Below are 18,049 nucleotides of genomic sequence, written 5' to 3'. Positions count from 1 at the left end.
CAGTACCTAGTCAGTGCCTGACAGATAGTAGAGAGTCAGCATTTGTTGTCTGACAATAATTGATCTTTTCCATTTTCAATAGCCCATTACCTATAGTTCTGTGCTGTAAAGAAACATTAATGATGATGTGATGACAGTGAACACAATTTTGGAGTGGGTAAAAGAAAGGGAGAAGTATATTTATACAGTGAAATTTCCTGAATATAGCTCAGGGAGGATAGTTGCTAGAGGAATAGTTGGATAAGCAGTATCTAACCCTGAGTACACATTACACACACAATCAGTTTGCAATTGGGCAAAAACACATAAAAGTTATGATTTATTTTAAGGAAGGAATCTATGCAGTGTAGGTTGTGCTCATTGACTGGAACCTCCAAATAATATTATCAGTGTCATATTTCCTAGGCCAGAAAAATGTTTTATTAAGACATTTTGGAATTCTGTTTTCTTAATCAAAATTAAAATTAGGTTATCAATATTTATACATTTCTTTTTTCAACAGAGTAGGGTATTTGTTTTAAAGATTACATCTCTCTTTCCTTTTAAAAATAATTTTGTTGCCAATCAATGAAACATAAGCTGTGCAGATTTCACAACTGCAGAGCTTTACCTAGCTTTCTTTTTCTCACATTATCCTCCATCATGTTCAATCACAAGTGACTAGATATAGTTCCCTGTGCTATACAGCAGGATCTCATTGCTTATCCACTCCAAATGCAGTAGATTGCGTCCATCCCACTCTCCCCCTCTCCCCCTTGGCAACCGTAAGTCTGTTCTCCAAGTCTGTCTGTTTCTTTTCCATGGAAAGTTTACTTTGTGCTGTACATTAGATTCCAGATTAAAGTGATATCATATGGTATTTGTCTTTCTCTTCCTGACTTCACTTAGTGTAAGAGTCTCTAGTTGCAATCATGATTCAGTATTGTTTAGATATCAGTTCTACACAAATTGACCTAAAGTCATTGTAACCCCAGTCAAAATCCAGGAAGTTATGGATGTCGACAATCTGATTCTAAAGTTTATTTTTAAAATTATTTTATATATAATGATTTTTATTTTTTTCCATTATAACTGGTTTACAGTCTTCTGTCAACTTTCCACTGTACAGCATGGTGTCCCAGTTACACATACATGTATACATTCTTTTTTCTCACATTATCATGCTCCATCATAAATGACCAGACATAGTTCCCAGTGGTACACAGCAGGATCTCATTTCTAATCCATTCCAAAGGCAAAAGTCTGCATCTATTAACCCCAAGCACACCATCCATCTCACTCCCTCCCTCTCCCCCTTGGCAACTACAAGTCTATTCTCCAAGTCATGATTTTCTTTTCTGTTTACATGGAAGGGCAAAAGACAGAGAATAGCTAACACAATATTGAAAGAGAGGAACAAAGGTGGAGGACTGATGCTACCCAACTTCAAGCTATAGTGAATCAAGACAATTTGCCTATTACCTGAGCATGATAGACAAATGGGTCAATGGAACAGAATAAATGGTCTAAAACAATACTCTCACAAATATAACAAAATGTTCCTTGACAAAGGAGCAAAAATAATACAATGGAGCAAAGATAGTCTCTCTTCAACAAATGATTCTTCAATAACTGGACATATATATGAAAAAAATCAATCAAGACATAGACCTTACACCTTTTATAAAAATTGACTTGAAATGGATCACATACCTAAATGGGAAATACAAAACTCTAAAGCTCCTAGAAAATAGCATAAGAGAAAATCTAGAGGACCTTGGGTATGGAGATACCTTTTATTAATTGATTGATTGATTGTCTTTTTAGGGCCACACTCATAGCATATGGAAGTTCCTAGGCTAGGGCTCAAATTGGAGCTGCAGCTGCTGGCCTATACCACATCCATAGCAATGTGGGATCCGAAACCTATCTGCAACCTACACCACAGCTCATGGCAATATCAGATCCTTAACCCACCGAGCGAGGCCAGGGATTGAACCCAAATCCTCATGGATACTAGTTGGGTTCATTGCCACTGAGTCATAACAGAAAATCCTGGAGACACATTTTTAGATACCACACAATCTATGAAAGAAAAAAAATTATACACTGAACATCATTAAAACCAAAAAAATAAAGTTATCTGTGAAAAAAATATTAAGAGAAGTAAAAGCAAGACACAGCAAGAAGAAAATGTTGGCAAAGACACATCTGATAAAAGACTGTCATCCAAAATACATAAGCAAATCTTAAAACCCAACATTAAGGAAACAGAAAACTCACCCAAAATCTTAACAGACACCTCACAAAATAAGACATACAGAGAAAAACAAGAACTTGAAAAGATGCTTGACACCATATGTCATCAGGGAATTCAAATTAAGACAATGAGATATCACTATTAGGATTGCTGGAAACTGAAAAACTGATAACTCTAAAAGCTGATGAGGATACAGAACAACAGGAACTCTCACTTATTGCTGGAGGGAAGTAAAATGTTATAGCCACCTTGGAAGACAGTTTGGCAGTTTGTATTGCCTTATCATACAACTGAAAAACTATGCTCCTTGGTAACCAATGAAAACTTAGGTCTACATAAAACCCAGTACATGGCTGTTTCTAGAAGGTTTATTTATAATTGCCAAAACTTGGAAGCAACCAGGATTTGCTTCAGTATTTGAATGGGTAAGTAAACTGAGTTATATCCAAGCAAAAAATATTGATCAGCATTAAAAAGAAACAAGTTACCAAGCCATGAAGACATGGAAAAATCTTAAATGCATATTACTAAGTGAAAGATGCCAATGTGGAAAATGTATGCTGTATAATTCCAGCAATATGACATTCTGGAAAGGTAAAAACTATGGAGATAGTAAAAAAGTCACAGGAGAAAGGGAGACAGTGGTGATGGAGATAAAAATAGGCAGAGCATAGATAATTTTTAGAGCAGTGAGTATACTATGCGTATCCTTTTATATATCACACATTTGTTAAAACTCAATATCAAGAGCTAAATAGAATGTACAATACCAAGAGTTCAATCTAAGGTAAACTATGGGCTTTGGATGATTATGATGTGTAGATGTTGGTTCATCCTTGGTAAAAAAGTATACCATTCTGGTGAGTGATATTGATAATGGGGGAGGCAATGTCTATATAGGGGGAAGAGTGTACATGGGAGATATCTGTATCTCCATTTCCATTTTGTTGTAAATCCAAAACTACTCTAAAAATAGTCTTTACAAAAAATGTATTGTGTTAAATCCATTCATTCAACAAATATTTTTGAGATTCTTTTTTAATATTCAAGTATATCATATTCAGGTATTATATACAGAAATATGTAAGACATTTGTATCACTATGGACAGATTATGCTGCATGTAATGCAATATCTACCTTAAAAGTGGCTTAAAGATAAGGAGTATTTTTTTCACATAAGAATAAATTCTGAGGAAGATGATTCCAGGATTGGTTCATCAATTTAAGCAAGTCATTATGGGTCCAGGATTTTTCCATTTGTCTTCTCTGCCTCACTGTGCTGTTGGCATCTCCTGCCCTCATTGTTAAGATGGCTACTGTAGCTCCAATCATCCTGTCCTCACAAGATGACATCACAAAAGCAAGAAGAGAAGATGGCCTGGGTTTTCCTCCTTCTGAGAAGACTGACCTTATATCTCAGATTGCCTGGGACAACTGCATTTTATGCTCCCTTTTATTTCTAAAACATACTGGATTGGAAAATAAATTATAGAGTTGATTTCATAACATTCCTCTCTTTTTCTTTCCTTTTTTTTTTTTTGGCGCATTTGTGAGGGAGCAAAGAAAGTATTTTTAAGAAGCTACTTCAGAAAACTTCCTCATGGGTCCCAGTAGTCAGGATTAAGTAACTGGCTCATCCTCTAACTGCAGAGAAGTTTGAGTAAGTGAGCCTTTGACATTTTAAACTTTCATAGCAAAAGCAGGCTTCTTCTGGCCAAAAAGAAAGGTGAGATGAGGGCTGTTGGGCAGAGTCAAGAACATCAGACACAAATAACAAACCTGCATCCACATATAGGTAATTGGAATTTCCCCAAGGCTCGTAGTTTGCAGGAGTAAATGCAGTCATGTTATCTATGTCCTCCCAAGCCACATGGACATGTTCCCATGTGGTTTGTGTAGAATGTCCACTCAAGTATGTCACACTTCTTATGAACACCCCCATTTGCTGGACTAGGAAATCTTCCTACTTTTTAGGCATCACAATTTTCCTCTAGATATCTCTGAGCACAATGGCATTGCCATGCTGCAGCCTCTGCATATGTTTTCCTCTGTGACACAGAAATCCCCTTTGCACTGCTGCCAACTCCCTGCTCATTGCATCATAGCTGTTCAGAGATCTGGGGCCATGTGGGAGAATAACATTCCCTTCATGTTTGCTGTTATAAAGTTCCAAAGTATTGTTGTTAGTGTCCTAATACCTGACAAAGATTTCAATCGAATGGAGCTGGAGGTAGATGAATGAGGTTCACCAATATTTACTTCTTTGTTTCTGACTTGCTTTGATGAATAAAATGAGAAGAGAAACAATGTGTACCCCTTTAAGGAAAAAAGCATTTAAGAGAGCCTTTCAAATCTGTCACTCTCTTTCTTTCTGGCAATGTTGCACAGAAAGTAATGATACTGAGGTACCACAAGATATAAACAGCCTAGAAGGCTGAACAAATACGTGGAGGCCAACTGCCCTGCAGTGTTCCCTGGAGCCGCAGCCAAATTTACACAGGTGAGTGATGTGTATTGTTTGTGTCGGTCCTATTAGAGTTTATTTGTTACCTCAGTGTATCTTAGTCTATTTAACAGAGACCAATTTCCATGTCCTGTTGACCTGTTCCCTCTGGAATTCATAGATTAACTCAGTGGGTGTTGGTCTGGGAAGAAGGAAGTTTGTTTCTTCCTTCTGACAAATAAGACTTACTGGACCAGGCTCACATTGTCCATCTTTCTTTAGAAGGGATTCTCTTAAGAATCATTTGAACAATTCTCAAATGATTAGATTTCTGGAGCATGATAGTTCCTCTGCATTTCCCAACAATATCAAATCCATTAGTTAGATTCTAGTTAGCATCACCATGATATAGATAGATAGAAGATAGATAGATAGATAGATAGATAGATAGATAGATAGATAGATAGATAGATAGATAGATAGATTAAATAGATTAACTGATTCTACATGGAGACACTTTACAAGCAGGATACACACTATAGGAGGATGAGTTTCAGAACAAGATGGAGGTGATGAGGGAAGAAATTGTAGGGTAGATATGACTTATGGTAAGCCTCGAAGAATGTATAGATTTCAAGGGAGAGAGATACATAAGAGAGGAGAAGGAAGAGGGGGACTTCTACACAAGATAAACAGAGCTTGGAGAGAATGTAACTCAGAAAAGATAAAGGGTGAAACAAGATGATGGCCAGAAGGCCGTCCTAATATTCAACCATATCTGTGAAGTCATTTGACTTGCAAGTGAAAAAGGCTTACTTTGAAGGATCTTACATAAATAACAGAAGTCTGATATTTTATAAAGATGAGACCTCCAGATCTAGGCTCCAGGCTTAGGGGATTACAGCATCATCAATGATGTCCATGGATTTGTTGGTGTTTTCCTCTCCACGATTCAGGTCTTTGATATTTGCAGGCAGGCTGCCTTATGAAAGTGCTCTCTAGCAGCTCTGAGCTTGTACCTTCCAAATTAGTAAGTTCTGGAAAAACAGAGTTCTTATTTTTCAAAAGTTATGGTAAACATATGGAAATTGGAAAACATAACTGTGGATTGCCTTGGGTCCCATACTAACCCAGAAACAGTCTTTATTTGCGTGATAGGACCTCTGTGTCTACTCCCAGAGACAAGAGTTTGGTTCAGTCTTACCTGAACCTTATGGCTGACAGTAGAGCATGAGATTTCGCAGGTAAAAATGTGGGGGCTGTAATGAGAAGAGGGAGTGGGTGCTAGGTAGACAGAAATACTAGGTAATTACTTTTAGACAGTTTGTTGTAGAAGAGACCTTAGGGGTAACCTAGTTGAAACCTTTCATCTACCGCTAAGAAAATTAAGTTCCAGAAAAAGAAAGCCCAAATGAAAGTACATTGAAAGCTATTACAATTAAAAATAAAGGGGGTTCACAATGTTTCAGTTAATCAGAAATGTATATCTTACTAATACATCATTAAATCTATATAAATCCACTAAATGTTTTACATGTAGTTACTTGTCAATTATATGATATAATATGGCATAAGGTATTTGTGTATGTGTGCATATGCATCACCTGACTGCCCTCCCTGTCATCATTTTGAAGAAGATAAGAAAACAACTATAATAAAATTTAATTTTGTGGCCTTTCAAGTGTAATGAAAATTTAAAGATAATTTTTTAGCAATATAAGTGTAATTTTTTAGTTTTCATTATTTCTATTCAAAATTTACTACTGTCTTGCCAACAACTAATAGTGACAAAATTTTACCAAATCTTTCCAAATATATATATATATATATATATATATATATTTGGAATATATATATATATATATATATATGTGTGTGTATATATATATATATATATACACACACACACACATATTTCCTTAAATAGTATTTTTCTCTTTCATTATCTCTCCATGTTTCTCTCTACTCATCTCTCTTGTTCATTTAATTTTAATTATGGTAACACACATTACTGGAATAAAAATACTTAAAATAAAAAACACAATTTTTGGTAGCTGAAAATTCAACCCATGGGCATACATGGGACCAGCTTCTTAGCCTTGGGTGCTCAGCGTGCTGGGGCACCAGACAGTATATCTTGCAAATAGATGGATATTTTCTTGTTTGTTTATCTATTTGGCGGTCAGGGAATGATTAGTCAGTTAAGAGACCATCTATCTCATGAGGCAGGAGACAGCATGGTTCAAAATTTGAGATTCTCCATGTATCTAAGGCACCTCAAGGTTAATTGCTCTCACATCTCCCTAGTTATCTAGGTTGCAGATCTCTGCATTTACCACTTGCTCAACACCAATAATCTCTCGTTTAGTCATCATAAGATTAAAAATCAGATGGTGTTATCCTTCAAGTGGATATTCTTTTCTTGCCCTTGTGATCTGCTCGCCCTCCCTTCCTCAGCCTGTTCTCTATTAGGAGAAACAGGACAGTCTGGAAAGGTAGGTCCCACCGGAATGTCTAAAACAAAAAAAAAAGGCAACCTCCTCTGCACTTTCTGCTTTCTGAGGAGTCAAGGATTAGGCTTTCCGTGTTTGTTGGTAACATCTTCACAAATCACCTAATTGAACCACCATGTTGGTCCTATGTGGGAAGTCTCTCAAAATTTGAAAGGAAAGACAAGAAGAACAAAGAAGCCAAGATACTTTTAAGGGAAGTAAAAGGAAAGTGTACAAAGTCACCTTTGAAATGTCTGCCCAGAGTCTAAAGTGAAGACCTTTTCAACTAACTATCTTAAAATACAAAGTCAGAGATGAACACTTCAAATTCATGCAAATATACAGTTTTTGCAAGTTCAAGTATTATAGATAGATTCAGATATAATCCCCAAAAAAGTTTTTTTTTTTTTTTTTTCAGGACTTAACTATATGTTAAGTCTCTTAGTAAATGCCAAAGCTTCAGATAAAAAGACGGAGGATGATCCCAGGGTACCCATGGTCATAGGCACTTTCCTGGAGGATGAAATTCCAAATTTGAGTGTTGCATGTGAGTAGGATTTTCGCTTGTCATAAAGGGGGTATATGGCATCTTTTGGACTGCAGGAGCAATGAGTTTGGCTTTACAGGGTAGACTAACGTTGGGAAAATAAGGAAGTCTTTTAAAAATTAAACTACATTTATCTTTTCACAAAAAAAACACAACATTTTCCATATCAATAAGAAACAGAGAAATGGGAAGCCTTGATATTTTTGGGCATTAAAAGGATCAGATACGTAATGTGCCAGGAATCTAGAACAGGCTGGAGAGATTTCAGCTACTGACTTGCATACACATTCTGTAAATTCTTTTTTTCTTTTCTTTTTTTTTTTTTTAACCTGAATAGTATACTAGTCACCTTGTCTCTCTTTTTCCATTTTCATTTGTATCTCAATAATTTACAAGTTGGTCCTTAAGGAAATATAGTTTAGAGTAATTATCCCAACATGCTATTTTCTTATTATATTCTTCCTTGCCTGTCACCTCCACACTCAGAGGGAAATTCCAGAAGAGGGGAGCTGACCTAGATTGTCACTTGCCATATCTCAGTTTAGATCAGTGGCGGATACCTTGCTGAAGCTTATAAACATCTATGAAAGAGCCAATGAAAGAAACTCTCATAACGCTGAACATGCAACTTCTTGACTTCTCTCTCATTAAACAAGGTTATAGGTCTATTTTAATAATAGTGTTGCTTAAAAACAGTACTGTGACTTAAGGCAGCATTTTATTTCTTTGTGTTTTCTCTCATTCCCCTAGCAAAACTTTGTGATGTGTGTGGAACATTCCAGGGAATCAAGGAAGACCGAAGTAGGGCATATCTAAATAGGAGCCAGAAATATTTTAGTTCAGCTCTTCATAGCTTTGATCTCTGGCTTGAAGAAAAAAATAAAGGATTTGTTTCTATCTTGAGTAAAAATGCATGAAATAACCAACTTTGTAATGCCAGGTCCAGAGCACTTTTTCTCTTTTCCTACACATATCACAGATTTAATTCAGAAACCAAGCTGTTCTATAGACCCATTTGAAAATCATCATCAATAGTCAGAGCCATTACAGTCAGTTTGAAAATCCACCCCTTCATTATGCTCACTCCCTGATGTTAATGATTATGTCAAAGATGTGCTGGCCCATGACCATCACTGGCTGTAACAAGAGGATGCCCAGGACGGCCTGCTCTCAGAGAAGCAGAGCATTTTGGAAGGCAAGGAGTCAAAAGGGATTTGGGCATTTTGCTCTGTGGACTTGCTGGGGGCTAGAGAATATGACCAGGAGTCCTTGTTAATAATGCAACAGAAGAGAGGAAAATTCCAGGGATCCCCTGGCTCATCAGACAATGCATAGAAATGAAAATTTACAGAAGTGGTTTGGCTCAGGAGCTGGAGAAGGGCTGCCAAGTCTGGAGACATTCTGAAACCTCCTGTGAATGCTGGGCAGCCAGTGGGGTCATGGCCAACATTTCCCAGGCACAGTCCCTATTATCATCTAATTGAAGGGAGGGGAATGATACCCTCGGCTAGCAAACACTGAGGGCCTATTTTCCATAAATGAAAAATAAATACAGATAGAAAGTGAGAAGGTGAACACAACTTTCACAGGGGCAGTGCACTGGCTAGCCCTTTGACCTAAGGCAATTTATTGCTAATCATTCTTGCAGATACAGAGAAAATGAGCCAAACATTTAGAGGTTTACTGAATGTGTCCCAAATATGGATCTAAAGAAAAAAATGGTTGATTATTGATTTTCTTTTCCTTATTCACATTCGAAGGTATGGCATTATACAACATAGTCGAAGATAAAGGAGGGTAGCAACACTCTGAGTATTGAGTATTTGCATGATGTCCCACTCCAGTAGAATCCAGTATGGAACATCCAAAAAAAAGGAAACAAAAATTATACAGGAGAGGAAGATGTACTTGCTCATATAGAATGCATTCTATTTATAATTTCATTTGAGGTATTTCATAGCTTTGTTCAGAAAACTTAGTGCAATTGAACGCATTTATTTTTTTTCATTTCCTTAGGAGTATGACACTGTAAATGTACAGTCACAATATTGTGGTCCCATCCTCTATGTTTGACAAATCTTGACTGCTTTTTGTATCAATGCACAGGACAATATGGCTAACTAGAAACCACATCATTTCTCAAGAGCCGAATTAAGTCTCATGTTCTATCTGGGTAGAAATAGAGAGTTCTGCATGAAGTGTTGCTGCTCTATCACATTTCAATAATACTTTCATTGACAATAGCAACTCTCCTCCATTTCATTTTTGAGACCACATATTTTTCTGGTAGACAGTTTCAGGATGCTGTTTTGTGGCTAATAACTTTGTGTCCCTATATATACATGAAAAATTATTTTGCTTTAAGAATTTATAAAACATTTTTTTAATTACTTAATGTATTTTATTACACTTATAGGTGTACAACAATCATCACAATGAGATTTTATATCATTTCCAACATCAAATGGTATTACTTACATGTGGAATCTAAAGAAAGACACAATGCACTTCTTTGCAGACCAGATACTCACAGACTTTGAAAAACATATGGTTTCCAAATTAGACAGGGTGGAGGATGGGGGGAGATACACGAAGAATTTATAAAACTTTTGAGACACTTAGTAATTTCCTAAAATATCTTGAACCTGTAGTTAACAGCCATAGAGTTGGTCACATGCCTATGTCCTGTCTACAGTTAGGAATAGAAGACCTCAGGAGAGACCCTGAAATCTGTTACTTTGCTTTGATTCTCATCAAATCTTACAATTTACCCCTCCAAAAATTAATCTGAGTGGGAACTTTCTGTCTCTGATCACATCCCATTGACATCCTCAGATCTCGCTCACTTTTTGAGACCCTTCACAATCCAACTCTGGCCCAGTTCTTAGCCATATATTGTTCCAGGCCCTTATGTGGTCTATAATCTCTCCATGCATCCAGGTATCCAACCACTTAAAAGCCTGTTTGAGTACCTGATATATCCAACCCAAGATCAAGGTACTAGTGGTACAATGGTGCATAACAGATATGTTTCCATATAGAGAGAAGTAAAGAGGTAGAAGACACAAGAGGTGATGTTGAAATAATAGAAGGAACCCCTAACCAGACCTGGCAGGGGTAAAATGGTTACAAATGGTATAGCTCCCAAGGAAAACTAACATCTAAGCAGAGACCCAAAGGACAGAATGGAGTCAATCTGGTAAAGTGTGCCCTGACTACTATTTTAGGAGAGGCAAGAATTTTCCCAATGTCTGTAAATGGGAATTTTTTTAAAGAACTGGAATAATTTCACAGCTTCATGAAAAACAGGGCTGCAGAATGAATTTTTTTGCAGCCACCTCAATGTGTCCTCCTCCTTCACTCCTTGGCTCTTATTTCTTGGGTTGGAAGTAAAGGAGCTCCTTCTCATTGCCTGATGAGTTTTAACATTCATTTCCTGTTTTGCCTCCTCTCAGGAGCCTTCCCCAACCACAACATCACCACCCTAGAGAATCTGCATATTATCTCACCTACTGTGTTACAGTATTTCTTGTGTTACATAGCCATCGACTATTTTCTGATAGCTTCTCTCAGCTCTGAATGCTTTCAAGGTGAGGTATTTGTACTCATCTTATTTTTCCAACTCAGTCTAGAGTGAGGCACACAATAGACATTTATGTGTTTGAGTGAAAAAGAATGGAAATACTTAAGATCTCTCAGAGTTCCCATCGTGGCTTAGCAGAAACGAATCCAACTAGGAACGATGAGGTTGCAGGTTAGATCCCTGGCCTTGCTCAATGGGTAAAGGATCCAGCATTGCTGTGAGCTGTGGTGTAGTTTGCAGATACGGCTTGGATCCTGCATTGCTGTGGCTCTGGCATAGGCTGGTGGCCACAGGTCCAACTAACCCTTAGCCTGGGCCTAGCCTGGGAACCTCCATATGCCACAGGTGTGGCCCTGAAAAGACAAAACACACACACATGAAAAGAGTGAAAATAGTAAAGATCTCTTATATTCTTGCAGTTAACCTGCAGATACATTGGTCTGGGCTGTAAGATAGGCACTCTTTTCTGGACATAGAGTGGGTTAATGAAATTAATTCAAAGCCTCCCAATGAACACATGGGTGACTCATGGGAACTTTATCTTCCCAAGATAACACAGAAAGGGAACAGTGACAGAGCTGCAACCTAGCTTGTTTAAAAAGGCCCACATAGACCAAGTGGCCTTCTGGGGAGAATAATTAATTAGCCTGGAGTAGAGACAGCATAGAAAGAAATGCAAATATTTGAGTCTCTATTGACTGAGAGGATAGAGGTCTTTTTAATGTGCAAATCATGTTTTAGGGAATCTTTGGAGAACTGGCCCATCAGAAAAAGAGCACAAAGCAGGATTCCAGTGGAGGAGGTTCCTTTTCTTGACAGTGTCTTCTTTTAGAAATAACTTTTCAAATTAAAGGAGAACATAAATCATAAGCAGCAACTTTTGTTAGATCAGAAAGATGCCAATAATCACCTTCTCCTTCTTCTACCTCTCAAAGCATATTTGTAGCAGCAAGGAAGGCAAAGGAAAAGAAAAGGGCAGTATTTTAGGAAAGTAAAAGAAAGAAAAAAAGAAAGCCAGAACAAAAAGACCCAGGAAGGCAAGGTGATGTTGATGCCTGAGAGGTAATGGGGGGAAAGAATCCCTGTAGTCATCCTGCTATTGGAGTAATGGATAAATTATAAAGGGAAAATATTCTCTCAGAAAATGCAGCTCACTTATATATACTTGGGTTGTGTTTATTATTTTACTTCTAATTCACAGAAATGATCTCTCTGAAAGTTCTTATAGCATAATAAAAAGGGTAGATGCTAATTGTAATATTATTATTAATATAAAATGATCTTTTCAAAAGAAGACTACCAATTAAAAGAAAAGACCAGATACAAAGCTTCATTTGCATTTCATGCCAGCAAGGTTGCAACTATCCTGCATAAATTGTAAATAATGTAAACCCCCCCCCCAAGCCCTCAGACAGACTCATGCTTTGGCCTCCCTACATAGCACCAACCAGTCTCATATCAAATCACACTACTGACAAAACTCATACCTTCCACAGTTGCTCGCTTGGGCTGAATGGTGATGGCTCCTTCTGCAATATCTTCATGCTGGTGCAGTGGGTTTATTTTGGATCCCCAGCTGTCTGATCCAACCCAGAGAAAATGGCCCACTTGGTCAGCTCTTTTGGCTGCTGCAAGAATCTGCCTGTAGAAAGGAAAGTGAAAAGATAAATTAAGGATAACGAACAACAGTTGAACATATACCTATTAAGAATGAAGCAAAAGAAAAGCAAGTTAATGTTTTCAAGAAGTAAGTAATCAGTGGGAAAAAGTAAGCCTAAGGATTTATATCCTTAATATATAAAGAGATTTTGTAAACCAATAAGAACCATCATCAAGGTAACTTGAAGAAAATAGGCAGAGTATTAAAAGTAAAAAGATAAAAGGAGAATTACAAATAACCAATAAGCTGGATAGTCATATACATTAAAAAGGACGAAAATGCAAATTAGAACAAAATAATAAATTCATTTATTTCCTTGGCAGAAGTTTTTGGTTTTATTTTGTGTCACAAATTTTGGCATGAAGATGGGGAAATGAGGACTCATGCACTGCTGGGAGTACATTTCATTTCAGGAAAGGAATATATTAGTCTAAATGAAGCATTTTACATTATTTATTAAAATGAACAGAACTCCACATTAAGCTTGAAAAATGTACAACTCATTTATAAATTAAAATAGTGTATAAATAATAGGGGTAATAAAGGTAAATAAAAAAGAGAAACTAGTTACTCAATAAGATGTATTACAGTAATATTTTTGGAAGAATGGGGCATAGCTAAGAGGTCACTGAATATGTACAACAGAGAAAGCTACCAGTAAAACTACTACGATGGGTAAAATTGCAGGAGAACAGATTGGTTTCCCTCTCAGGACTTAGAGATACCAGGTACTGCAGAGGCATGTGGCTAAATACAATAAGGTTAGTTGAAAGATGGTGTATGAAATGGCAAAAACCAAAGACCTCCTTCTTTTTCTTCTAGATGGGACATGGAATGGCAATTTATTAATAAAATTTTAAGGACTAGGTTTTGATATTGTGAACACCCAAATAGCAGAAGGTTGTGGATGTCAGAGAGTAAGTTAAATGTGAGGGGGTTGGGGACTTAGTTAAAATTACTTTTAAGTATTCAAATGGAAAGATTCTCTAGGAAATTTACACCAATGTTTACAGAATTCTGGAAACCAAGGAGTTGCCTTAGGCAAAAAAACAATTTACTGGAAAAATCTGAACCACCCCAGGAAAAAGATTTTATATACTGACATAGAGATTTTCTTTAATGAAATGGCCACTTGGATGCCTGACCACTCAACCAAAAGCCCTGTAAGTTGATAAGCTCTGCCCATAAACATAGAACTCTTGCATGTCTTATTCAAATGAAACCTGCCAGAAATGAACCATCACTGTGGAAAAATCTCCAATGTAAAATAGACACCAAATAAATTAACATGGGGAAAGAAACTGCTGAGGGGTGAGGCAGAGAAAATATACCTAAAAAAGAAACAAAAGAAAAGAAAACACAGTTAAATGAAAGTCATCATCTCAATTATCTGGAATAAATTGGAAATAACAATAAGAAATAGCTCTTAGAAATTAAAAATATGAAATTAAAATTATGTTCGATGAGATGAAGAAAGCAAATAAACATTTTCAGAAAGCAAAACAAGGTAGAACACACACAAGAAAAGACATGTCATTAAATAATAAATCCAGGAAGACCTACATCCAACTAATAGCATTTCCAGAACAAATGTAAAGAGAAATTAAAGTAATTTTTTTTTTGGTTTTTATTTTAGGAATGCACCCACGGCATATGAAGGTTCCCAGGCTAGGGGTCCAGTCAGAGATATAGCTGCTGGCCTATGCCACAGCCACAGTGACACCAGATCTGAGCCATGTCTGTGACCTACACCACAGCTCACTGCAATGTCAGATCCTCAACCTACCGAGTGAGGCTAGGGATCGAACCTGCATCCTCATGGATGCTGGTTAGATTCGTTTCCACTGAGCCACAATGGGAACTCCTAAAGTAATTTTTTAAAACAATATTTTTAAAGAAAAAAAATTCCAAATATGAGTTTTCAAAAGAAAGTGGTTCATCAGCAAATTTGTGGGGAGATAATAGAGATAAAAATGAGCTATATTCTACCTAAAGAGGAGTTAATAGACAACATTTTAAATTAATAACTCCAAAATTGCATTATAGGTACATTATGTAGATAAGACCAGAAAAATTAGCTTAAATCATTAAAATAATTGCTCAAGGAGAACATAACAAGAGAGTATGGCAGAATGGGACGTGAGACAACTGTTTTGCATCAAAAGTGTTTTAGTCATATTTTGCTTTTTAAAAAATTATGTGCATTTATTACTTTTATAAAAATAAAACAAGCAATCATTTATACTTGATTCAGAGATACTATTTCTGTAGTGTAAGTCGCAGACACGGCTCGGATCCCATGTGGCTGTGTCTCTGGCATAGGCTGGTGGCTACAGCTTGATTTCAACCCCTAGCCTGGGAACTTCCATATGTCGCAGGAGTGGCCCTAGAAAAGGCAAAAAGACAAATAAATAAATAAATAGATAAAATAAGAACAAAGTGTTATAGGAAAAGTATCCACTCTTGTCTAAAATTCAAATTATCAGTACTCATGACTGATTTAGTACTTAGCTTCAAAACCTAGATAATAATATCTTGTCTGACAAGATATTTAAAGTTAATGTTCTAAGACATCTCAAAATTCCCCCATCTACAGGGTAAATCTTCTGAAAGAAGAATAAGATGACATTGTGGGTTATCAGTACTTTTCAGATATCAGTGTGCTTAAGACCATATTTTGCAAGACACTTACACATGACTTTTATTACTGTGCTCAAGAACTATTACCTATATCACTTCTATGAGTTACAGTACATAACAACACACAAAATCCTATTAAAAAAATAGAGGGCATAGCTGTTGAGTGGCTTATATACATTTTTACATCCCAAATTTAAACCTCATGCTACCTACAAGTCAAGGGTATTACAACAAATTAGTCATTACAGCCATTTGTAATAAAGTATTTATGTGCCATGCATAATGTACATAAAAATAAACATGGGGCCACACCTGATCAAAGTATTACATACTTTGTATAAAATAGGTATTAAAAAATATGAGATGATTAAGAAAAGTATAGGAATTGGAAAAAATCAAGAACAAATAGTTAAGATAATACTATAAAGACAAAATGCCGTAAATAGCCAAATCACAAAATGTGGAAGCAAGCATCCGAAGGACACAGAATCAGCATTTTTTAAGGAGAGGAATGATATATTTAAGGGGTGATCAGAAAGAGTTTCATGGCATGTTTGGGATAAACCTTGAAGAACTGACAAAATGTCAACAGGTAGAAAAGAGGAGAGGAAACACCATTTGTGAAAGCCATGGTGGAGGAACAATTAGAAACCGTGGGAGGATCTGAGCCATGCATTTTAGGTGAAGGACTGGGTGAGTCAAGGTGAGGTCTAAATGCTAAAATAGGAGCACATTTTTTTTTCTTTCTTTTTAGGTCTGTACCCGTGGCACATAGAAGTTCCCAGGCTAGGGGTCAAATTGGACCTGCAGCTGCCAGCCTACACCACAGCCATGGCAACGTGAAATCTGACCTGTGTCTGTGACCTACATCACAGCTTGTTGCATCACCAGATCCCTAAGGCACTGAATGAGGCCAAGGATCAAACTCATATCATCATGGATACTAGTCGGGTTCATTTCCACTGTGCCAGAATGGGAACTGCAAGGACCACATTTTAAAGCATCATAAAGTTAAGAAAGAAAATCCTGTACAAATTACTATATAGTGGGCACTTGATAAGGCATTTGATTCATTCATTTAATGACATTCAATGAGCATCTCTCATGTATTGAGCACTGTGATAAGGGCTAAGGATAAAAAAGGAAGTCAAAAGGGGCATCATCTCTATTTAGTGATGCTTACAGGCTAGTGGATAACATAAACACTAATTAAATGATCAATGGGTACAAAATCACATTGGTGAAATAAACTATGAAACCAAGTTATGATGAAGAATTTGCCAAGGATACACTGTTTAGAGAAATCATCCTTCAGAAACAGTTCGATGGCATTGGAATTATGAAGTGGGGAAGGAAAATATTCCAGATAGGTGGAAGACAATGTACAAAGACTTAGTAAAGAGGAAACATAAATGGCTCCTTGCCTACAGAACACAAAATGTGAGGGAGCATGGAAAGAAATAAGTCCAGAATCTTAGGACGGTTCATATCATCACAGAAAGAGCTCAAACGGATGTGCATTTTATTGTTGGGACAGCTGAGGCCTCAAGGAGTTGGAGAAGCAGGATGTGGGGGAGGTTCTTGCCCAAGGTGAGACAGTGGTCATTTCAAAAGAAAAAATAAGTAAAAAGCCCTCAGGTATCCTAACTTCAGGTTTAACACACTTCACATTTAATAGTCCTTCCTGTCATCCCATGACCAGAGCTAACTACCAGGAAGATGGGTGGATTCAGAGACAGCATGTAGGATACACGTGAAGGAGAGGGATACAGGACTAGAAGGCTGGTAATGACGGCAGTGCAATAATACAGCTGGGTGTAATAATGTCCTGGACCCTTCAAATTTACCCTTAGTAAAATATTTTGACCTTCAAGTTAAATGCTATTTTAAACTATAAGACAAGTATTTTAAAAACCTACACAGCTCTTTCACATCAGCAGAGGTGTAAATTGGCACTACCTCTTTGGAAGACAATATTCACTTTTAAGAAGGAACATATCTTTGTTCTGGAAACTTCTTATCCAGCAATGTATGCTTTAAATACTTATAAAAATAATACATTTGTACATTACATATGTTTGCATTATGTTAATATATATTCATATGTTGTAAATATGTAAAATATAAAATATGTGAATATTAATATATATGTGCATACAGATTTTTAGATTTTATTGCAATATAATTTATAATTACAAAAATCTATAATCAGACTTGAATGTCAATCAGCAAGGGAGCAGTTAGATAAATCATAGCAAATATACAAAATGAACTTCTGCATGGCTATTGAAAAGACTGAATACAACTATAGGTAATGACAGTCAGAGACCTCCATGATAAAATAGTGAGTAAAGGCAAGCAAGGAGTAGAACAATATAATGCATAGTGTTCTTCCATTTGTCTAAAAACACACAGACTGTCTCTAGAAGAATTTTTAAGAAACA

General features: G+C 36.6%; 1 protein-coding gene across 1 annotated transcript in view; it reads right to left on the bottom strand.

Moving 5' to 3' along the window:
• Window positions 1–18,049, bottom strand: part of GRM7 (glutamate metabotropic receptor 7) — an 832,554-nt gene that overhangs the window by 365,996 nt on the left and 448,509 nt on the right. The window contains exon 4 of the mRNA XM_047779652.1: window positions 12,793–12,947. Coding sequence (XP_047635608.1) covers window positions 12,793–12,947 — 155 coding nt within the window. The remainder of the gene's footprint in view (window positions 1–12,792; window positions 12,948–18,049) is intronic.

The sequence above is a fragment of the Phacochoerus africanus genome, chromosome 1 (genome assembly GCF_016906955.1).
Source record: "Phacochoerus africanus isolate WHEZ1 chromosome 1, ROS_Pafr_v1, whole genome shotgun sequence".
NCBI lineage: Eukaryota > Metazoa > Chordata > Mammalia > Artiodactyla > Suidae > Phacochoerus > Phacochoerus africanus.
The sequence above is the reverse complement of the archived record's forward strand: the minus strand, read 5'-3'. Positions and strand labels throughout refer to the sequence as shown.